The 23644-nt window shown below is 41.3% G+C and overlaps 1 protein-coding gene across 2 annotated transcripts; it reads left to right on the top strand.

Moving 5' to 3' along the window:
- Positions 1–2026: 2026 nt before the first annotated feature.
- LOC137442651 (arylsulfatase H-like) lies at positions 2027–23246 on the top strand. Of its 2 annotated transcripts, none has more exons than XM_068141649.1 (11): positions 2027–2159; positions 7029–7078; positions 7587–7736; positions 8580–8701; positions 9960–10082; positions 13572–13995; positions 14846–14982; positions 20454–20588; positions 21202–21364; positions 21657–21778; positions 22410–23246. In XM_068141649.1, the coding sequence occupies exons 2-11, from the start codon at positions 7053–7055 to the stop codon at positions 22778–22780; spliced, it is 1773 nt and encodes a 590-aa protein (XP_067997750.1). In that variant the 5' UTR covers positions 2027–2159; positions 7029–7052; the 3' UTR covers positions 22781–23246. The 2 variants fall into 2 exon arrangements, with proteins under 2 accessions (XP_067997750.1, XP_067997757.1); XM_068141656.1 differs by having other exon boundaries at positions 6981–7078.
- The last annotated feature ends 398 nt before the right edge of the window (positions 23247–23644 follow it).

Genomic DNA, 23644 nt, shown 5'->3' with positions numbered 1-23644 from the left:
GATAGTAGTATGTGAAACAAAGTATATATGCGAAACAAAGACCTACTGAGAAAGGAGGTTGTGGAGTTGCACGTAGGCCTAACCGCAAGTAGGTTGGATAATATGATGTAACCCTGGACTAATAGCTAATAGAATAATGACACGTATGCATATTTAGTTGCTGAATATACTATATAAGCTGTGTTTTTGAACAATAAAGTTGAAGCCTGATTACCAATCATATTGATTGTCTGCTCGATGCTTCCCACCACAACAAACATTCATTTCCACATTGTGAACAAATACAGAATTTCTAAATAGAATAGAATAGAATAGAATAGAATAGAATAGAATAGAATAGAATAGAATAGAATAGAATAGAATAGAATAGAATAGAATAGAATAGGACCAGGTTGGAAGAGACCTTCAAGATCATCGCGTCCAACCTATCATCCATAAAGATTTCTCCCACACACAAAAAAACACAAACAGGTAGAGATAGCACATTGGCTAGGAACAGAATTAGCTTTGCCCAGACCTTCTAAAAACAGTCTTTATGTGACACCCGTAAGAAGGCATTCACCTTTCCTTCCTTCAAAGATCAAACAGTAATATAGGCACCATTTGTTACTACGAGAGGACTGTCTTTAGACCACAAGCCACTAGATTTCAACAAGCACTGCTTACAGCAATGATCTGGTCTAGCTGTCTCAGTGTTAGAAGAAAGCTAGGTACGAAACAATGAAGATATGTTCCTGCAGTATAACTGTAGACATGTTCTCAGTCTTCTGCTATACTCCAAATTTAGCAAATAACACAGCAGTTACAGTTTGTGGTTCTCTTGTTACAAATACTATAGAAATTGCCTGAAGTCCTAGGAAACCACAAGTAGAATAGGGAAGCTGTGGAGGATACCAGAGCTGCAAGAGGGGTTCTTCTAGTTAGCAAGGCCCATCTGGGGTTGATTGCAAACTGTACAGAAAACCCCAGCATCTCAGAAGGTGCTTTCTTTTTAGAAAATGCACAGCAGACATCAAGGGCATCAGACAACAAGAAATGCTATATACATTAATGAATCCTGAAGAGTTAAAGGAATGGAAAGGTACAGACTGAGATGTTACAATATGAGTGGTGACAAGGAAGCAGTCACTGAGAGACGGAAAACCTGACATATCACTTCTCCCGTGAGAGCTGGCTGTAACTACTACAGCAAGGAAATGTTGAGATAGGAGATAGTAGGGGAGGAATCATCTGTGATGCTGTTACTTGCCTCAGAGTTGCTCCACTAGGAAAGCAACCTAAGCACCACAACTGGTGATGAACCACCAATTCATATCTTCCCTGTCTTTTCAAATATAAAACCACAGGTAACTCTGTCAGTAAAGCCACATTGCTGTTTGACAGTACCTCATACTGCCTCAAAACACACAGTAGAAAAGGACTCAAACAAGAAAAAAAATCAAGAAAGCAAGTATTACCTAGCATGTAACCTTAATTTGTCCCTTTAAGTGATGATTAGAAAACAGGCAGCACACAGAAGCGAAGCCAAATGACTCATTTTCTGAAGTAAATTCAGGTCTCTTGCCAGCATTTCCTCCCCACATCCTGGAACTCACTGCATTTGCAGAGATGACCTTATCATTGCTGCAGGCACTCGGGGCTGCCATAAAGTGAAGATATTTGCTCAACTTCCATTTCTACAGACAAAGAATCTTTGCTTTGGAAGTACAATCATTTTCAGCTTTCCTTAGTGGAAGCGAGGAGAGGTTTAAGGAAAACTGCTATTTATAGTGCTTTCATGGGAGTGTGTCAGATTTTAAGGAGGTCCTTCCCTTCATTTGACGAGTTACTGCTTGGGCAGAAAGCATTTTAGCTACATCTGTGGCATTCCCCAGCCCCGACACTCACACATGCGTATTGGATTTGTACAAACGGCAGTGGGATGTGCAGCCATTAGACAATCCAGCTGCTTGCAAGCCCTGGTGTAACATGACTCCTGTGGCAAAGTGCGCATGAGCAGTTAGGGCAGATTTAAGGAACAGCTTCAGCGACAGATGTTAGGCCCTGTGATGGGAGCTCTGTGATTGTTGTGCGAAAAGTTTGGAATGCTTTTAATTCAGCTGAAAAAAAGGCTCACACTCCAGTCTACCAGCAGCCTGCTTTGAGCATAACTTGACCAGGTACCGTATTCCTGCCTTATTACTTTGGGAAATACACAGGGGAATTTGAATGGGCCTTTGATTTTCTTTTTCTTTCCATTTGCTTCTGTAGATAAAAGTATCTCAAATAAGGTTTTAAAAGGCATTTCCCTTTGCAACGACATTATTTTCATACAAGCTTGTGTATAAAGGCTGCAGGCAACTTAATAACATGAGTCTGGCTTTTATTGTATCTACATCAAGTCTACAAGACAGGAATTTTTAGAAGACATTTTTAGAGACTGAACAATACCAAATTGAGTGGTATTACCTGCAAGAATTTTCACTGAGTGTTGCCAACCTGATGCCAAATGGTGTGGTGTACTTGTGAAAAGTATATCCAAGTTCATCTAAAATACAAATAAAGAGGTCAATCAGTAAAGGAAACCCATGAAATATGAAATATATGCAAGCAATACCTCCTGGATTATTAAAATAGATGAAGAAAGGGATAAAATCTAATTACCTAGGGGGTAGGGAGAATAAACGATGGGAGAAGGTGGAGTTTTGCTTTAAGTCAAATGCAATTCAGGCACAGCAATGCTTAAGGGCCACTTTGAGAAAAAGATCCTGAAGATTTCCCCAAAAATGTATGCTCCGAACTGCGGGTGGCTGAATCAGGTGGGTGATTGTTGCTGCCCCAGCTGCTAGAGGCGGAGCAAGCAGCTGCACTGCAGTGTGGGGACCTGGGGTCCGCCACAACTTCTCAGAAAGGGAAGGAACACGGCAAACTGCTTTCACTGTCCTTGCTCCTACATGTGATGCTAAAATTTCTCTGACCTGTCTCCTGTTGCCTCTCACTAAGGAAAGGGCTTGGCAAAAATAATATCAGTCAGTGCAGTAACTCTTTTCTCTCTATTACCTAGTATTTTACAGGCAGTTTCTGAGGAGCTCCAGCCTGTGCCTTGAATCACTGTGTCTACACTGTGAAGTATAGACAACTAGTGACAACCAGTTGCACAATTAAAATTGAGTATTTCCAATTCCTTTTTATTTCAGCTGTTTTGAAGGCACATAGTATGTACAAGTAAAGATGGTTGCAGTGTTCTCCAGTATCTTTCCTATACCTACTTAGGATGCAAAGAAGTCATAAATCCAAATGCAGGAGCCTGAGTGTGTATAGATAGTGATGCTGCATCAGCATTGGTACCTGTAAATAGGTGTTTTGAGCTGTTTAGATGTCACTTTTCACAGAATCACAGAATGGTATTTTGGAAGGGACACTAAGGATCATCTGTTCCAACCTACCTAGGTGATAGTGTAGATTAAATGAGACGGTCCAGCACCCTGTCGAGCGGAATCTTAAAACATACCAGTGTAGGGGAATCCACTACTTCTCTTGGGTGAATATTCCAAGGTCTATCTGTTCTCATGGTGAAATATTTTCTTAGGATTCCAATCAGAATCTCCACAGGAGTAACTTGTGTCCATTACCTTTTGTGTTTTCCCTGTGACTCCATCATCCTGCTAGTCACCCTTTATGTCCTGGTATGTAGTAATAATGTCTCCTCTAAGCCTTCTCAAGACTGAACAAACCCAGTTGTCTCAGTCTTTCCTCATCTGGCATTTTCATATGACTTCCCTAAGCATGGAAATAATTTAAATGTTCCCTTTGAGGCTTGTAGTGTTGATGAATAAAATGGAAGAACTATGGATAATAACTAAGGTGCTAAATACTATCACTTCTGGGGGAAAAAAAGTGAAATTAACATAATTTTTAAAATTGAGACACTTGGACTAGTTGAGCCAGACATGAGATAAATTTGAAAGGAGTTTTTTTCATAGTCTTTGATCCAAGATTATTTGGCCCTGTTGCAGTTTGAGCTGGGTGCCCCTGCAATGTTTACTTCCTGTGTCCAGAAGTCCAGCCCAGAGGGGTGGACACAGGAAATTATGTAGTATTTCCTACCACAATTCTCTGCACCACTATAAGATCCAGTGCCGAGTCTAGCACTTCCTCTTCTCTTCCTCCTCTGTCAGCTGGTAACTGAGGGAGATGCCTCCTGGCTTTGGGCCTGGCTAGGCCCAAGGCCACGGGGGGATGGGTAGTCTCAGACCTGGCCAGCTGAGACTAGCCTAGCAGTGGGGGGGGGGGAAGAAGGAGCCCTGAGGGTTTTGGGTGTACCCTCAGGTGGGGATGGAATCTCTCTGGGTCTGTTTTTGGGATCCTTCTTTGTCACTGCACTTTTGGTTTTCTGTAAATGTTCACTGCTTTCTATTTAAACTTTCCATCACTTTTGCAATCCGTTTGTCTGAGTGTTTATTGTTGCCAGGGGTGGAGAAGGGGGCTGCCTCAACCCAGCACATTCTTGATAGCAGAGGATGGTTATGGTGGGCAGGGGGTCTGCCCCCAACCCCTTTACATTCTTGGCGGAGCCAGCCAGGAGTAGGAGTTGGTTATTGTGATTACTCTGTAGATCGGACTGCAAAAGATAAGAGAGTTTAAATTTAGTTCTGGGCGTCATTTTGGTTTTTTTGGCAGTTGGGGCTCAAGAGTTGTTGTTGGGGTGATTGTGCGAGTTCTTGTGGATTGCAGAGGGACACCTGGTGCATGGCCGGTGGCACAGAGTCCCTCCTGCTGTTTCAAGCACGGGTGGTTCTTAACCATCGGAATTGGGGCACCGCTTGAGAATGCGGGACCTGCCCTTCCTCCACCTTTATTCTCTGAGGAGCGGCAGAAGCGGCAGGGAGTGAAGTGGGGGTGGGGCAGTGGTGAGCAGATCAAAGTCAGGTCCGTTCTCGCTGCGTGGCAGGGCCAGCCGCGGCGAGCAGGCAAGCCTGGCTCCCTATGGGCGAACGGGGACTCCAGCTGGAAAGCTGTTCTCAAAGGCCCCTGAGGACGTGCTTATGGCTTTTGCTGGAGGAGCCGTTTGAATGCCTGAGGGGTGGAGGCCATTTTGATTCTGTACCGCGATGGTAGAGGTGGCCAGATCCCTTCTGTATGGTCAGGCTGCAGCAGCGGCGGGCCCAGCTGTCCACTTGGGCTGCAGTGGCAGCGGTCCCCGGCCGTCCACTCAGGCTGCAGTGGCGGCGGACCCGGCCATGCACTCGGAGCGGCGACGGCAGACCTGGCTGTGTGCTCAGGCTGCAGCGGGGCCAGCCCTAGTCTCTTCCCCAACTTTTCAGATGAGTTCTGAAAATGGCGCCTAGCACCTGGCTCCACCTCCCGTCTTCTCAGTAGGTTGTGGTGTAGTCCCTCCCTCTTCCGGGGGAGGGTTGTGTTGTTGGATGCTGTCATGTCTTGGTACGCAAACACCTAGTGGGAAGGCGGTGTACTATGACATGCATCTGTATAGCCTCGGGCTGCGGCTGGAAGCAGTCAACGCTGGGCTTGGGATAGGTCTGTGCAAGGTTGTGAAAGGCTCAGCGTGCTGTTTTCCTGGAGGGGTGAAGAAGCAGTTAGAGCCTGATTGTTCTGACTGGCTTGCCCCAGGGCTGGAAATATGCCGCTGAGTAAATAGAGATGGGAATAAAGGTTTGGTTGAGAAGTTGTGAGGTTCTTTCCAGGTGACCAGGATGTCCAACGGATCCATGAAGAGCTTGCACCGCAGAAGAGTGAACTCTGCATCGCTGGGAGGTTCCATTAGATGAGGGAAGAAGAACTGGAATGGACTGATACTTGAGCCTGAATGAGAGACTGTTTGGGTGGACACCCAGATGAAGATATGGACTTTGCCGAACATGTCATCGGAAGATTTCTGACTTAATGATGTGTTTGGGTGCAAAGATTATGATATGAAATAAGGGGTGGCATGTTACAGTTTGAGCTGGGTGCCCCCTGCAATGTTTACTTCCTGTGTCCAGAAGTCCAGCCTAGAGGGGTGGACACAGGAAATTATGTAGTATTTCCTACCACAATTCTCTGCACCACTATAAGATCCAGTGCCGAGTCTAGCACTTCCTCTTCTCTTCCTCCTCCGTCAGCCGGTAACTGGGGGAGATGCCTCCTGGCTGAGACTAGCCTAGCGGGGGGGGGGGGGGGGGGGGGAGGGGGAAGAAGGAGCCCTGAGGGTTTTGGGTGTACCCTCAGGTGGGGATGGGATCTCTCTGGGTCTGTTTTTGGGATTTTTCTTTGTCACTGCGCTTTTGGTTTTCTGTAAATGTTCACTGCTTTCTATTTAAACTTTCCATCACTTTTGAAATCCGTTTGTCTGAGTGTTTATTGTTGCCAGTGGTGGACAAGGGGGCTGCCTCAACCCAGCACAGGGCCTTACTTCAAAGCCTTTGAATAGTTCTTGGCATGGCAATGAAAGAGAAAACCCTAGAGGAATCATTGACAGAAAGTTGTGTGGAGTAAGAGACCAGTACATCTACACATCTTACATATACAAAGACGGAAAAGGCTCAGCTCAGAGTCATACAACTTAGTCTATTCTAAGAAAATGTGATTGTTGAAACAGGATACTTTGAGTTTCTACAACTAGAGATATCTGTTACAAGCCTGAAAGTAAAACTCAGCACATTATGTGAAGAAGCATCAGGCTGCTACTGTCTCTGTGATTACAGAAAAATTAATTATATTGAAGACTTGATACTAAAACCTTCTTCTCTTCTTTCTGAATAGTAAGTAGTTCTCATACAGCTGAGTCAAGTAACAGAAGAAAATTATTTTGCTGTTTTAAAGAGAAACTTCAATACACAAAAAGAAAATTTCCTCTAAGAAGTAAAGACACTCTGGCAATATAAGTAACATTAATGTATTTATTCTTCTTCGTGTAGGGTCGGTGCTGAGGTGTACTGATGTAAATAAAGTAGAGAAAGTTGGTAGGCTTTGATCATATTTTTTACCTGATTTTATTGCAGTGACTAGTAGGAAGATGCAAACATGACAAGGCTTTCTTGGTTTTACAGAATCTCAACAGTCCAAACGCAGAAATGACTTGCCAACTAACATCCTATTGGTAAGAAAAAAGTTCATGAATTATTGTTATATCACACTTAGATCTAAAGTGAGTGAAGTTCAGTGACATATTACTGTATTATAGAAGAGTAGTGTTTTCTATAAAGTATACTCACAATGTGCATAATTTACTGGTTGATGGGGTGAGGGTTTTTTTTGTTCTTTACTCTTTTACAATACAAAGGTCCCACTCTGGGTGAGAAGGATGTCATAAGAATTGTTCCCATTCTCAGTTTCCAAGACCAATTTCTAAAAAACATCCCAAGCCACCAAAGCAAAATCACTTGTGTCATCTGTCACATGTGGCTTCCCAAGTGAGACTACCTACATGAAGTTTCAAAACAATCAGAAAAGGAGATTTTAAAGTTATAGTCCTGGTATTTTCCTTTTCATAACATATGTTTAGTCAATGATCAAAATTTGACACACCCTCTGCTTCTGGTCTGCAGCCAAGTGCACTGGGAGTGACAAACATCCAAGCCACTGGTTTCTTTCCTTCTATCTTTCAGGATATCCCTTTGCAGAACTCTGATTTTTGGTCTGCTTCTGCAGCCGCCACTTGCACAGCTTTCCACCATCACACAGCCAAACATTGTCCTATTGATGGCTGATGATCTTGGCATAGGGGATGTAGGTTGCTACGGGAATGATACTATCAGGTAAGGAAACTGCATAAAAGGGGACAGAGCTGATGTGTTATTTAATATAAGACTGAAAGCCTCTGCCTGTCATCATCTGGTAGATGCATTTAATGGCAAATGTAAAACGCTACCAGGATTACCTCACAGCCTAAAGGACGTTCCCAGGACCAGCTCTGCTATCCAGAGCTGCTTCAGTGTGAGAACACATCAGCTGTTCTTGTGTATTCCTTAATTCCCCAACACTGAGAAACAGATTAAGATAGAAATATTGTCCTCTCTTTCAACACATCAGGCCTCATTATATCACTTGCTTTTATTTTGGCATTCTTTCCCACTCTTACATCAAAACACTGCAACAAGCTATATTACCAGGAAATACATATATTTTCAGAACCAAGGACATAGAATTTGCCTTTTCTTGGCATATTGCCTGCTGGCTACCAGCATGTCCCTCATCAAGCAAAGCTGTCAGAATTTCACCCTGCTTGGCACTGGCCAGCATGATCCTGATAGGTAGCTGAAGATCATAGGTAGCTCATGGGTCTCTACATGGCTGGACCTCCACTTCAGGATAATATTATCCCCAAGGAATGAGTATTCTTTACAAGAGCAACATGGTACATTTCTGCAAGGTTATTCTTAGGACTTCAAAAACAAGAAGGCTTGAAATTTATCCAGATAGCAATTGTTAATGAAGGGAGGGAAAATAAATAAATAACAATATTTGTCCCATCTTTTAAGAAAATTAAAATAAAAAATAGAGGAAACTTCTCAAATTAAAGATATATATATATTACTGCTCATCCTCATTTCCTTGAAGACTTTCTGAATGATACCTGACAGTGCTGGCTGCATTTTTAGGACCCCAAACATTGATCGTTTGGCAAAAGAAGGAGTGAAGCTAACTCAACACATCGCTGCAGCTCCACTTTGTACCCCCAGCAGAGCAGCTTTCCTCACTGGCAGATACCCGCTCCGATCAGGTTTGCCTTGCAAAACTAAGCAACTTTTAAACATTGCTGTATTGTTGAAGGGGACAATGTCATACAAAAGAAATGGGGGTGTACCAATAGAAGAGGAGCCACAAATGTATCATCCTTCACTGAGGCACACAAAGACACACCAGCTAGGTCTAGTACCTCTGAGGTGGCATCTGTGTATATGGGGTACAAGGAGCCAACCTGGAGGGAAGCAGAGTACAGAAGACCCAGCTCTGCAGAGCAGCTTCCACCTCACCTCGTGGCTTGAAACTTCAGTTGCCTTTTGGTGCTCCATTGCACAGATTGTAGCCAGAATAGAGTTAGTACAAATTGTTACATCCTAAAAGGTCATTACACAGAACATGAATAATAATAACACATTTTGAAAACCCAAGTTACATTAATTTCTGTTATGGGTGACTCCTCAAGTACCAAAGAACAGCTCAGCCCTGCAGAAAGCAGAGCAGATTTATGCAGATGTGTGTCTGTTACCTCCAGTGGAAGTGCAGAATCATCCATTTACAGGAAAGCTATCTGTCAGAATTCATCTATTCTATGAAATAACAGTTTGACAGCTATATTATTTCTCCTGGTTCTGTTTTTTAAGGAAAAATACTATGCTGTCAAACTGCATCCCTGAGATGAAGAGGTATGAAAACCAAATAGCTTGATATGTTTCTAACAGCAGCTCTCTATCACGCATTCTATTGCAAATGATCTTCAGTGCCTTCCAGCATTTTGAAGCTGACATGTTGTCCTACTTTTATCATGACAGTTTCCTTTAGGATAGATAGCTTGAACTTGTACAGACTCTGCCCCACTCTAACAATAGGGCCAGAGACATTCAATGCTTCCACAACAGATTGTACTTCACATGCTGTTCTGTGATGGGGTTATGCCAACATGCAATGCTAAATAACAGAGTGTAAAACTGCAGGTCAGAGGAAAATTGTGCCACCTTATGCAAGCTGGAGTTTGATGCTCACACAGGGCTGGTGCTTCTACCTTCCTAACTATAGCCAGAGTAGCAATTCAGTGCATTTCATAGAGCCTGGGTACAACTATGCCATTCCAAATAAGATACAAAGAATAATAGGTATTATGCACTGGAGGACTTAATTATTTCTTAAGCTTGTCCAGAGTCCTAGATTCATTTCCCCAAACCAATAGCATTACAATAAATGTTTAGCAACATAACATCAATGAAGTACTTTATCAGTTGTACTTACTAAGTTGGTTTATTGCTGTATTTTTTTTTTAGGGATGGATGCTGTAAACAATTACCGTGTTATTTTTTGGAATGGTGGCTCAGGAGGGCTTCCTCCAAATGAAACCACTTTTGCCAAAATACTGCAGCATCAAGGCTACAGCACAGGACTCATAGGTATGGGGATATGCCTGAAAATGGCCTATAATGCATTTCACCTGCACATCTCACTCAAAACATTTGTTTTAATTAGCAACTACTTATACCTCAGTTGTTCTCTTAAAAGAACAAGCATCTGATAAAGAGAACAATCTTTACTGTTGACCTGCTTTCAGGCATATCTTGTAGTTGTTAAATATATGATGGAAAATATGTTACTATTTCTCGAATACTGTTCTACCAGATGTGTGGTAATCATTCCAATGTTAATTAATGACAAAAATGAGTGCCATTTAAATATGCATGGTTTACACAGTTCACAGCAGCTTCACAACAAAAGAGGAAAGCTGCTACTTTAAAGAAGAGAGCCAGTTCATAATACCACAAGATTTAGCCTTTCAAAACCAGAAACAATTATTTTTTTCTTTAATTACAGTATGCCAACTATAGTTCACTAAGATTTCAGTATAGCTCACAAAACACTGCCCAATTCACCAGCAATACAAATTCCATTTCACTTTATATTTTATATACCTTTTTTTTTTAATAAAGTTGTAACTTTTGGTCATGATTCAGATTCAAATAATTATTTATCTTAGATATGTCACACTGTTTCAAAGAATGATTGTAATGGGTTGGGGCAAACCTCCTCCCCACCACACACAGAAATAACGACTCAGACAAACAGATTGCAAAAGTGATGGAAAGTTTAAATAGAGAACAGTGAGTGCGTGCAGAGAGCTAGAAACACAGTGACAAGAAGAACCCCAAAACAGACCCAGAAAGATCCCATCCCCACCTGAGGGTGCACCCAAAACCCCCAGGGCTCCTCCTTCCCCCCCCACTGCTAGGCTAGTCTCAGTTGGCCAGATCTGAGACTGCCCATCCCCCTGTGGCCTTGGGCCTAACCAGGCCCATGGCCGGGAGATCTCTCCCCCAGTTACCGGGTGGTGAAGAGGAAGAGAAGAGGAAGTGCCAGACCCCACCGTGAAACTTATAGTGGTGCAAGGGATCATGGTAGGAAATAACCTAATTTCCTGTGTCCACCCACTGGGCTGGACTTCTGGACACAGGAAACACCCCTGTAGCAGAGGGCACCCAGCCCAAACTACGACAATGATATATGACAAACATTTCTGAGAGGAAGTTTCAGCTACTTGCCTTACTTTATCTTAGCAGCTAAATGTTAATATTGAAAATCTATGTCTGACATAAAAATATTGGCTGCACAAATCAACTGAATTTACTAATAAAAGTGTCTGCAGGAATGGATTTGTATCAATTAATCCAAACCATACAGGACAATGCTAAATGAAACCCTCCAGGCATTTTAAGTTCTGTATTACTGAATCCTTTTCTCCTGTTACTTTTGTAGTGATATTATTTTAATTAGCTCACAAAGTCTGTGTCTGTTAGCCACATGCTCCAGCTTGGTTCCAGCATGTAATCACTAACAAAACAATTAGATTTGTCTCCACTTTGCCGAAGGAATTGTCCTGCTGGGCGGTTGTGTCGCATACCTTCTAAAAGCTAGCTAGCAAAATAGGCTGGCATTTTCCCTGTGGGAATCTCAGTTATAATCACACTATAGACACCAAGAATATCTCTTAGTTCAACTGGATTGACAACCTCTGATGAATTGTATCATAGGGGATAACAGAAAGCACTGGTGACAAATGAAACAAAATACCCAAAAGAACCACTCTACATTGAAGTCATCAAGCAAGAAATCTTACGCATCTACCCACACCACCATGGCTGAATGAGCACTAAATTGTCTCACCTGAACAGTCTGTGATTGTTTTGCTCTGAGCACAGCCAGCTTAATTGTAAAGTTAAATCCTATTAGTAACCTGTGGCTTGATGTGATAATGATACTTGTTGGGATATGCTTTGCAGATTCTTTGTAGTCAGAAAGCCAACACTGTACAACATATGCCCTTAAAGATTAATTTATTATAATTGTACACTTAGTTTATCTTCTGGAGATTTGAGTCTTTTGCAGGATGTCAGAAACCTTTATCAACCTCAGCTGGAGATTTAGGTGTTGTACTGTATCTAAAGTACAAGGATAGTTTAGCTGCACCTGTATTTATAACCAATGCATCTATGTATTGATTACAAACCTGTTTCATTCTACAGCTGGATCTAAATATGTCAAAAGGTAAACTAAGTAGAGATTTTAGCTGAAAGTGATTCATCCACCTAGAACAGAACTTTCAGTCTTTCATTGTATTTATATCCCAAGAGCAGCATTTTTTTTTCTTCTGAACTATTTTTTTCTGCTTTTGTTGGAATGCACGGCAGTTCTGTTGAAGCCAACTCAGAGTTTGCTGCTGATAGATGTTTTGGTACCACAGTGAACCATTTGTTTATGATAACATCCTTCTGTAAGAACACAGTTTCTTACTCCACAATAAGAACTAGCTTTCAAGTAAAATTTTAAATCTTCACTTTGATTTATAGATCTGGTATCTCAGGCCTGTGTTACACCAGAGACCATAAAATGCAATTAGACTGCATCTCTCTGATGAGAGAGATATTTTTTGGTTACTTGATTCAGATATTCACAAGCCTCACTGTTTGAGCCAAATCAACCAACTTGTTATGTCTGTCTAACCTGTCTGTTTGAATAGACTAGAAGCACAGCTAAAGCATAGTTTTCGTGTGCCATTCATCATGATAGCAGGCATATGTTCACAATAAAGAACAAATTGTATTGCAAAAAGTCAAGAGACATTCCTTTTGAGATATGAAGACTTCTGTATTTAAAAGAAGGCAGCTTTAACTTTTTAAAATTTGATGAAATAACCATAAATAACAAAATTATTTATAAAACAAAGCCTTTTATTTGTGGAGATACTATTATCAGCAAAGTTACTTACATACATACGGCTTCACAAGAAATCCTGATCTTCTGAGCTTAAGTTCTTCTGAAACTGGTGGTTTGTCTGCCAAAGTCACTGCTGAGTTTCATGTTACTCGACTACACTAACCATAGCTTCCCTTATAAGTCTTGCACTAAAATGTTGCCATCCTTCTGAAATCAAGCTATTCAAACCTTTACAGAAACTAGTCTGCCCAGTAGCTGGAAAATAAAGAGACAACAAAACAATCTTATTTTGTCCCATGGTTACAAAAGGACTTCTTTCTTTTATTTCATACCTGATAGGTCTCCAGGAAGGCCATCAGTTCTGAAAAACCTGAGCCTTTCTCATTCTCTAGTTCCATTTATAGTCCAGTCTTTTACATTTAATCAAACCTGCAGGGCATGAATATGTGTACAGACAACTGATAACTGTCAGAAATTTATAGTTGGTGAAAATTTACTTTCATCAGCTGTAAGTTACACCCCTTTTTATCACTACATACTCAGTTTATATGTGTAGAATGAAGAAGTTATCACAAATAGAAAACAAATGAACCATTTTTTGATAAATGTTTTGTATGTGTTGAAGTCCATTGTTAAACATAATCACTTTACAGTTTAATAATCTGTATTTTCAGGAAAGTGGCATCAAGGTGTTAACTGTGAATCCCGCAATGACCATTGTCATCACCCTTTAAACCATGGCTTTGACTATTTTTATGGGATGCCTTTTACTCTAATAAGTGACTGCCAACCAACAGAAACACCAGAGATGGACAGAGCCTTTAGAAGGAAACTATGGCTTTCCACTCAGATGATTTGCCTCATTACACTCACTGCTGCACTGGGAAGACTTACGGGATTGATTTCAGCTCACTGGAAAATGGTGATCTGCCTTGCTGTGTTCAGTCTGCTGTATTTCATATCCTGGTTCTCAAGTTATGGGTTTGTACGATACTGGAACTGCATCATGATGAGAAACCATGAAGTTACTGAGCAGCCAATGGTGACAGACAGGACTACATCCCTTATCTTGAGCGAGTCCATTGCATTTATTGAAAGGTAAAGTGTGTTTCCTTTGATCACAATTTTTCTGGTTCTTGCATGTATTGTGACTTTTAAAAGGCACTTTCCATTATGAACCTTTTTCTCCCCTAATAATGTATTGGATTATAAGTAGTACTATCCCTATTAATCATTAATACTGTTAATAACAATGTCATGTGATGACACAAAACAAATTAGCTGCTGCTTTCATCCAAATTTCCATGAATTGGATTAAATATTTCTAGGTTATATTGACAAAAAACCACTTACTTCTATCAATGAGACCAATACTGCAGCTTTAAGGGATGGCAGAAATGCCCGTGTGGGCTGGGAAAGGAGAAGTAGAGCTGTGATGTATTCTTACTGTAAGAACTGATACATGGTCAACAGCTGGCAGTAGATTAACCTGCTGCCTTCATTTCAGTAGTACATTTGTGGTTTACAATAGCAGAAAGTGAAGCTTCAATCTGGAACTTTTCTATTCATCTTTCTTTTCTTTTCTTTTCTTTTCTTTTCTTTTCTTTTCTTTTCTTTTCTTTTCTTTTCTTTTCTTTTCTTTTCTTTTCTTTTCTTTTCTTTTCTTTTCTTTTCTTTTCTTTTCTTTTCTTTTTCTTTTCTTTTCTTTCCCTACCTATTTTTTTAATCTATAATTTGGGGGAAAAGACAATAATTTTATAGAAGCCAAACACTATTTTATCAAACAGATCTGAATCACTGAGTTTTAACACCTTACAAAAATGTGTCTGAAGTTATTGTTGAAGGGTTTATATGCAGATTATGATGTGATTTTTTTCCATTACAACACACCTCTGTAAGTACTGAACACCTTATTCCACAATATCCATGTCTTGTTTCTATTTTCCAGAAATAAACACAAGCCATTCCTCCTCTTTCTTTCCTTTTTACACACCCACACTCCTCTCCTCACCACAAAGAAGTTTCTTGGGACTAGCAGCCATGGTTTATATGGAGACAATGTAGAGGAGATGGACTGGATGGTGGGTAAGTCATCACCCATGTGGTGGTTGTTAAGATAATTAAAGATAATTAAGATAATTAAAAAAAAAAAAAGGAAAACCATCCTAAGCTTTCCATGAACATCAGTTAATCTTGTATGAGCACAATTGCCTTACAGTGTTGGCCTTTTACTTTATATATTTTTGGACTAAATGAGCCTTTCTCTTCATTCGTATTTTTTGTTCTACTGTTTACTGTTTTTAACCATGTCCCCATGGCTCCTGTCAAGTTGTTCATGATTCTATGATTCTACATGCTCTTCTTACTAAATAAGTGAGAATTATTTTGTTTTCTCTGATTATTACAGATCAGGTTATTTCAGCTTTATGTTCATGTTTTATCCGTAAGTTGGACACATCAAAAGGTGATAAAAGCAATAATCAACTTCAGCCCATTTCCCTTTGCTGCATTCTGCAGAGTACTGAAGATTTTTTAGCACTATTCATAAATTACATTCATGTTATTTTTCACCTTGTTTTGGGGTTTTTTTTGTTTGTTTGTTTGTTTTGTTTTGAAGTGAAGGAGAATTATTTATCACCCAGTCATTTGTAAAAGGGTGCATATACAGAATCAAACCTACCTGTCAAACCCATACACATCATAAATATAATTAAGAACATCAGAAACAGGTCAAGAATAACTTTTAAATAAAAAAGAACTATTGTATTAATGCATATGTCCAGTACTTTAAGTGTGATCTAGACAATATAAGATGAGGGTACAGGCCATTTTGGCTGGAGAACTGATTTGGACCAGCACCAGGACCAGTGCGCTTGAGCTGAGATCTTTCTCTTTTGGTTTCTTTTTGGGGCTTTGAGGGTCAGAAGGACCCCTGGCAGACGGCAAGGACCAGCAGGGCTGACTTCTGGCATGCCTGCTCAGGATCGTGACATCAGCTGCAGGATTTTTAAAACCCGGCAGGGCTAAACACGCAATGCCATTTTGGCTGGAGAGCCTTCTTGCCCAACTGCACATGCTGGGGCAGTTGACAGAGTACAGAAGCCTCTGTGGTAGCTCAGATAAATTATAGTAGTTAGGTGGAATATATATTTTTAACAACAACAAAACCCCTGAACCATGGTAACAACTTGGCCAAAGGCTATTAGAAAATCAGAACTGGTGCATAAGCACGCAGGTGTCCAGGCTACTAGCTGCAGAGAGTGCTGGAGCCTGGCACTAGGAATGGAGGGGGAAGGAGACAACACCTGTGTCAGGTCTGACCAGGTGAATTTTCTTCTGAACCTGGTGGCTGAGATTAAGGATGAAGTGGCTGAGCTAAAGGATGAAGTATCTAGGCTCAGGACTATATGGGAATGTGAAAGGGAGTTAGACATGTGGGAGCAGGCTTTGCAGACCTCCTTTGTTGAGGGAGGTGTCCCCAGAAACAGGGAGGGATGGATATAGGTGCCTGTTAGGGAAAGCAAGGGGAACCCATCCCGGCCCTCTTCCCCTCCCCCATTGCCCTTGCACAGTAAGTGTGAGGCCCTGCAGGCTGAGAGCAATGTGGATGAGAGGGCAGAAGAGGAACCATCTAAGGAGATGCCTAAGGCAAAGCAGTCAACTATAAGGACCAGCACCATAAAGAGAAGGGTTATAGTTGTTGGAGACTCTCTCCTGAGGGGAACAGAGAGACCTATATGTTATATGCATATCCGATAGGGAAGTGTGCTGTCTACCTGGGGCCCAGATAAGGGACATCACAAAGAGACTCCCAAAGCTAATCCAGCCCATTGACTATTACCTATTGGTGGTAATCCAAGCTGGAAGCAATGAGATTAATAAGAAGTGCACCAGGACGATTAAAGAGGAATTCAGGGCCCTCAGACAATTGATTGATGAGGTGGGAGCACAAGTGGTGTTCTGCTCAGTTCCCTTAGTGGCAGGGGTGTACACTGAGAGGCACAGGAGAACCCATGCCATCAAGAAATGGCTCGAGGGATGGTGGCAGCAGTAGAATTTTGGGTTCTTTGATCAAAGGACAACTTTTACTGCACCCGACCTGCGGGACCCTGATGGGGTAAATTTATCTAGAAAGGGCAAGAGGGTATTACCTTTGGAGTTGGCAGGGCTCATTGGAAGGGCTTTAAACTAGGTTTGAAGGGGGTGGGTGAGGAAACCAGTCTCTCTGGAGAGGAGAGAGAGGGACATAAATTAGGGTTAATTGAGAAATCAATAGCCCAGCTGAAGTGCATGTACACCAATGCATGCAGTATGGGTAACAAACAAGAGGAACTGGAAGTCTTGGTCCACCAGGAAGACTATGATATAGTTGCTATTACAGAAACATGGTGGGATGATTCACATAATTGGAGTACTGCACTGCGGGGTTACAGGCTTTTTAGGAGAGACAGGAGAGGGAGAAGAGGAGGAGGGGTGGCCCTGTATATTAGGGAATTGCTTGATGCCTCAGAACTTGAGGTTGCAGAAGAAAGGATTGAGTGCCTGTGGGTTAAGGTCAGAGGGAGGACTAACAAAACTGACATCCTGGTTGGAGTCTGTTATAGACCACCCAACCAGGATGAGGAGGCAGACGAAATATTCTACAAGCAACTGGAGGCTGTCTCAAGATCATCAGAGGTTGTCCTTATGGGTGACTTTAACCTGCCAGACATCTGCTGGGAACTTAACTCAGCAGAGAGGAGGCAGTTCAGAAGGTTCCTAGAGTGTATGCAGGACAGCTTCCTGATGCAGCTGTTAAGTGAGCCTACCAGAGGTCAGGCCCCGCTTGACCTGCTGTTCTCAAATCCTTATTGTTTCCTTGTACCAACCCTTTCAATTGTTCTTCGTATTCCCTAATTCAAATTTCTCTAGCCTTTATTTCCCACTTATGCCAATCCCTTTCAAGGATTTTCCAAGGGGATTTAAATCCTTTTTCTTCACCACAAAATAAGGTCTCTATCAATCCAGGCTGCCTATTTTCAGGCCTAGTTTTACAGTTTTACAGTTACAGCATTCAGGACAAAATACTTCTCAATTATAAGAAATACAAGACCATTTCTTATAACATTTAAAACATTTACAAGTTACCCATCCCTCATGAGTTCTAGGATGCTTTATACACAGAATGAAATGGGGATATTCTTCAATGTTCTCTTGCAACACAGATTCAATGTCACGTGCTATTGCATATATTTCAGGAGGTGGGGCTGTCTTGTAAACTCTGGAGCCTTAGACTGAGGTGTTACAGTGTTACATTTATTTGAGTACTTATCTGTCAGCACTAGTTACAGTCATGGAGATGCTTCAAATCATCTGTATAAGTGGCATGGAATTCATGCTGAGGCCAGTTTTGCTTTCTCCATAGAGTCACTCTAATCTCTCCAGGCTCAGGCTGTCCTTTTACTCGTGACACATGCGTCCACCCTTTTTCTGCAGTTAGGACAGCTGTAATCTGTTTTTGATAAAACAAAAAAAGATCTCTCCCAAGAGAGTGTATTCAGTCTCTGAAACAACTAACAAATCATTTAAACAAATCGCTTTTCAGATTCTATTTCTATATTTTCAAGCAGGGGTACCTTAAAAGGTTCCCCTTTAGCTCCAATTACTGTTACTGAGTTATTTTCTTTCTCAACCCTCTTAGGAGTCTTTTGTATAGTCGACTTTTCTGCTCCCGTATCTACCAAAAAAAATTACTTCCTCCTTCTGGGGACTTATTTGATATTCTTGTCCCCAAAATATACAGCCCCTGACACCTCTATCCATGATCAATAGCACCCCAAAGGTTCAAGCAGCTGCCTGATTTCTGACTTTCCCTTACAGCAGTTACAAACAGTTTAGCCTCTGCTTTTTTTCTTCATCCCTCCTTACATATACTTTCTGAGCTTCCCATAGTAACTCCTCTAATCCCCTGTCTTGCCAATCCTCAATCTTTTCCAATTTCTTTCTAATATCTCCCCATGATTTTGCCACAAACTGTGTCCTGAGAAGTATCACTCCAACTGCAGAATTGGGGTCTATTCCAGAGTACATCTGCAAATCTTTCTTTAATCTTCCCATCCACTCCATGGGAGATTCATCTTTCCTCTGTTGCTTTCTAAAAGCTTTATCAAAATTCTGGCCCCTCAGTACAGTTTGATTCCTTCTATTATTATAGTCCTCTGGTCTCCCATATTCTGTCTCCCTTGAAGCTGCTGCTGATCCCACCCAGGATCTTGATTAGGCCACTTCTGATCTCCTGGTGGCACCCCCTGATTCTGCCTCTCCCATATTCTCATACCAGCCTGGTCTAATCATGTTTCTTTCCTCTGCAGTGAATAGAATACTCAAAACAGACTGCATCTCTTTCCAAGTATATGTATTGGGACCCAAAATTTGGTCCAGTCTCTCAGCTACACCTAAGGGATCATCCAGCAAGGTACCCATCTCTTTATTAAAATTGCGAGCATCTGATGTACTGAGAGGTACAGTCACAAACCCTATTCCTCCTTGCTGCCCCCCCATAGGCACTTCCCTGAGTGGATGTAATTCTACACTGTCTCCCTCTTGTTCATTCCTGTCATCCCTCACTCTGCTTCTTGATCGGGCAGGTGAAGGAGAGGTTGGTTGTGAGGCTATTGGATTTGGGGGACCTTGACCCTTGTTATGGTGAAAAGGTGGTGGTAGGTTATCCAGGGGTTCCCATTTTTCCTTCTCCATGTCTTTGTCCTTAGCCTCAGTTTTTAATACTGGAACAGGAGAGGCACATGAGATCCTAATCCAAATAGCAGCATATTCAGCTTCTTCCTTACTAAAACACTTTTTAGAATTCACATGATGGTTCAAAGCTTGGCAAATCCAATCCTCAAAAGATCCAAATATGGGCCAAAACACATATGGTCTTAATGGCCTTTTTTGGACATACCTCCATACAGTAGTGGATCATTTTTTCCTTAGATTTCCCTTATCTCATCATCTTCCCAATATTGGATGAGCAATCCTAGTGGACTCTGGAGGAATAGGAGGTAAAGCCCTCCCTCCTTTCTGTTCTGACTTACGCTTCTTTTGTCCCATTTTCCTAACTACCACAAATATTCATACAAGTGGGATAATCCAAATAATTCCTACTCACAAAAACTATTAACTTGGCTCCTGGCTACCACAAATAATCGTGCAAGTGGAACAGTCCAAACAATTCCTACTCACAAATACTATTCCTGGCTATCACAAATACTCATACAAGTGGAACAGTCCAAACAATTCCTCCTCATGAATGCTATTCCTGCCTACCACAAATACTCATGCAAGTGGAACAGTACCACAAATAATCATGAAAGTGCAATAATCCAAATAATTCCTACTCGCGAATACCACAGCTTTTTCTATCCTTCACCAGCCAGATCCACCGCGCCAGATCCACTGCGCCTCCCCCCTCGCAGAACCTGAAACAGCGGAACTCAAACTGTAGTTTATACTGTATTTATACTGTAGTATAAATAATTTTTTTGCTTTTTAATACACACATATCCCTATATTTACAGGCCAGGTTCTGGATGCTATTGATAAGGAAGGCTTGCAAAATACTACACTAGTTTACTTTGCCTCTGATCATGGCGGATGGCTGGAAAGACAAGAAGGTGAAAGGCAGCTGGGTGGCTGGAATGGAAAATACAGAGGTAAGAGCTGTCAGGGACAGTAACAACTCAGTAACAATTACTAGAGTACTCAGGACACTCCTAAAGCTTGGGTAAGATTGTATACTCAAATAGCAGCAGCGGTTAATCACTGAGAAGCAAATTTTTCTCTTTCTAATAAGGCGTTTAAAAATGCAAGCACTTCTAGCCTGTGCAGTTGTTCTTCGTAAGCATGAACTCTCAATCTGTCATTTCTTCATGAGGCAACTGAATCACAAGTTAATTTTTATTAAGATCATGCAACTTCTCACTAAATACTAGTTGCACCTCACATCTGAACCCTTGCTTTACCTACATTAAGTATGTTACAAGATTGTAAAAGAAAAGGTAGAACTAGGCTGGGTAAGTGCTTTGTGTCTGAAAAATTTATCTGCACCAAGTTCTGATGGGGCAATGTCTTTGTAAAAACAATAGAAGGGAGTAAACATAGAAGTTCTCTTGAAGGATCTGATATAGTGAACACATTTCCCTAATGCTGAGGAGAAGGGGTAAGGAAGGCTCATAAAGGTAATGTTAGCTTACGATAATACAATAACATTTGTCAAAAATGTATATTTTAAATGAAAACTTCTAATTGCTTTTTTTTAAATGAAAGGTGGAAAAGCTATGGGAGGCTGGGAAGGAGGAATCCGTGTCCCAGGGATATTTAGATGGCCAGGAATGTTACCTGCAGGCACAGTTATCAATGAACCTACAAGCCTTATGGACATTTATCCTACAGTAGTTCATCTGGCTGGAGGGGTACTACCCCAAGACAGGTACAAACACAAGCATCTTTATTCCTTCTTCTTTCCCAAATCAAAGGAAAATTTGGGTTGGGAACACATTCAAAGAGCCTGACATATTCTTTTTCACTCCTGCTCCTTTCCTTGACATAAATGTTGCCACAGCTCAGTCACCTCTTCTCTACATTTGAGATTCAGCATCTGCCTGCAATCTTCTACAAGCATCTTCCTCATTCAGAGTTGCAATTTCCAACAAGAGGTGTGCAGAAGGAATGCAGCCCGGTACAGCTTACATCAGTCTGATAATCTCCATTTTTTCTGCTAGGGTAATTGATGGCCGGGATCTGATGCCTTTACTACAAGGAGCAGTTGAGCACTCAGAGCATGAGTTCCTGTTTCATTACTGTGGCGTTCACTTACATGCTGTGCGGTGGCACCAGAAAGACAGTGAGTATAGAACTTCTTTCCCAAGAATCAGATTGAATCTATTGGAGGGCACATTTGTCTACTGTATTTTTTCTGGGATTGAAGACTTCCAAATAGTTCCAGGTGTAAGGTGGTAGAGAACTTAGTAGTATTGCATGTATTGTATACCACAAAGAGTTTATTCATGGCTTCAAAGAGTTCATTCATTGCTTCAAGGCACGTGGCATGCCAGGCAGGCTACTGGAGCTCAGGATAGGTCTCAGCCACCTCTCTACCTTTGCAAGGCGTGGGGATTTCATGCCCTCCTTGTCTCATGGAACAATCTTTGCCTCAGCCTTTTGACTGTACTTCTTCTATCTTAACAAGGAGGCAAGCTGTAGAAGTCCCAAATCTTTTTTCATGTCTTCATTTAAAAAACAGAATGATAAGTTATTACTTGCTGAAAACTTTGGTGAAATTTCAAAATGTCAGAAATCACTTTATTGTTTTAATTCTGTGGCACTTAGTTTTAAATGGAACTAGAACATTAATTATATCAGCTAATAAGTGTAGAGCTGAAGCTCAACCAGACATGAACTCTAGAAAAACATTCACTCTATTAATGTCTTGTGATAACCACCACCATTGTAAGCTTGCTATCTTTCACTGCCAGGTGGAGCCATCTGGAAGGCTCATTATGTGACCCCTGTCTTCCATCCTTTTGGAGCTGGAGCTTGTTATGATAGAGGATTTTGCCCATGTTTTGGGGAAGGTGTGACCCATCATGACCCTCCACTGCTGTTTAATCTCTCAGAAGACCCTTCTGAAGCCAAACCTCTATCAGCTGACACTGAGCCCCTCTTTGATGTTGTAATAAAGAAGATTGGAAGAGCAGTAGAAGAACATCGCAGGACACTGACTCCAGTCCCAGAGCAGCTCTCTGTGTACAATGTGGTGTGGAAGCCATGGCTGCAGCCATGCTGTGGGACATTCCCATTTTGTTGGTGTGATAAGGAAGATGACAATAAATTTACCCACCTATAAAGAAAAAAAAAAAAAAAGGTTTTAGATCAAGAGTGTTTTCTTTAGTATTGTTGATTGAGTTGTTTGTTTTAATGGAGCCTTTATATGACAATTACTCCAGTGAATGGCACAGTATTTGGTAAAGGTGGCTTTAGGATGGACATTCTTAGGAGACATCAAGACAGAATCATCTGAAGAGCACGATTTAACTTGCTCACAACTGAAGGAACAGTTCAAATGCACCAAAGCACGACAAGATTAGAGCTGCACAAGTAATTATATAACTTACGTTTTGTTGTTTATGAATGTATGCTAAGAAGTTTTGCTTTGGTTTTTTTGTTTGTTTTGTTTTGAATTTCTAAGTGATTCCTGGACTGAGGACTCCCTTAATTTAGTTTAGCATTTCTAGCAATGCATACAATATCCCTATAATAAATTTTTTGCAGACTATCACTTCTAAAATAATTAAAAAGTAATTTTGACCACAGTCCCTCACAAAATCTCATTTGAAAAGTACCTTCCTTCTTCCCTTGTACCTAGTCACTCCAGAAGCATTGATGATGGCAGCTGATTAGCCTGGGACTTCTGGATCAGAAGAAATTGTTCAGGTGAGGCATAAAGTTTGGAAACATGATAAGCTGGGTAGAGGCTGTCTGTGTTTTCAGAGAAAGATGAGACTCCTTTAATCAGAATAAATTTCTTTGGATGGAATATGCAAAAGGCAAAGGATTTTCCCTTTCCAAAGCTCCCATTGCACCCAGCTCCCTAAGCAGCACTGGCAAGAGCACAGTAGCCTTGATGACCAAAGAGTGCCATAATAATAATGAGTTTGGGCACAGAATTGCAAGAATTACCCTACTGCCCATATTTCAGTAATAACTGGCT

The sequence above is a fragment of the Melanerpes formicivorus genome, unplaced genomic scaffold (genome assembly GCF_026170545.1).
Source record: "Melanerpes formicivorus ecotype bairdi unplaced genomic scaffold, bMelFor1.0.p_v2 SCAF_1, whole genome shotgun sequence".
Classification (NCBI taxonomy): domain Eukaryota; kingdom Metazoa; phylum Chordata; class Aves; order Piciformes; family Picidae; genus Melanerpes; species Melanerpes formicivorus.
The sequence above is the reverse complement of the archived record's forward strand: the minus strand, read 5'-3'. Positions and strand labels throughout refer to the sequence as shown.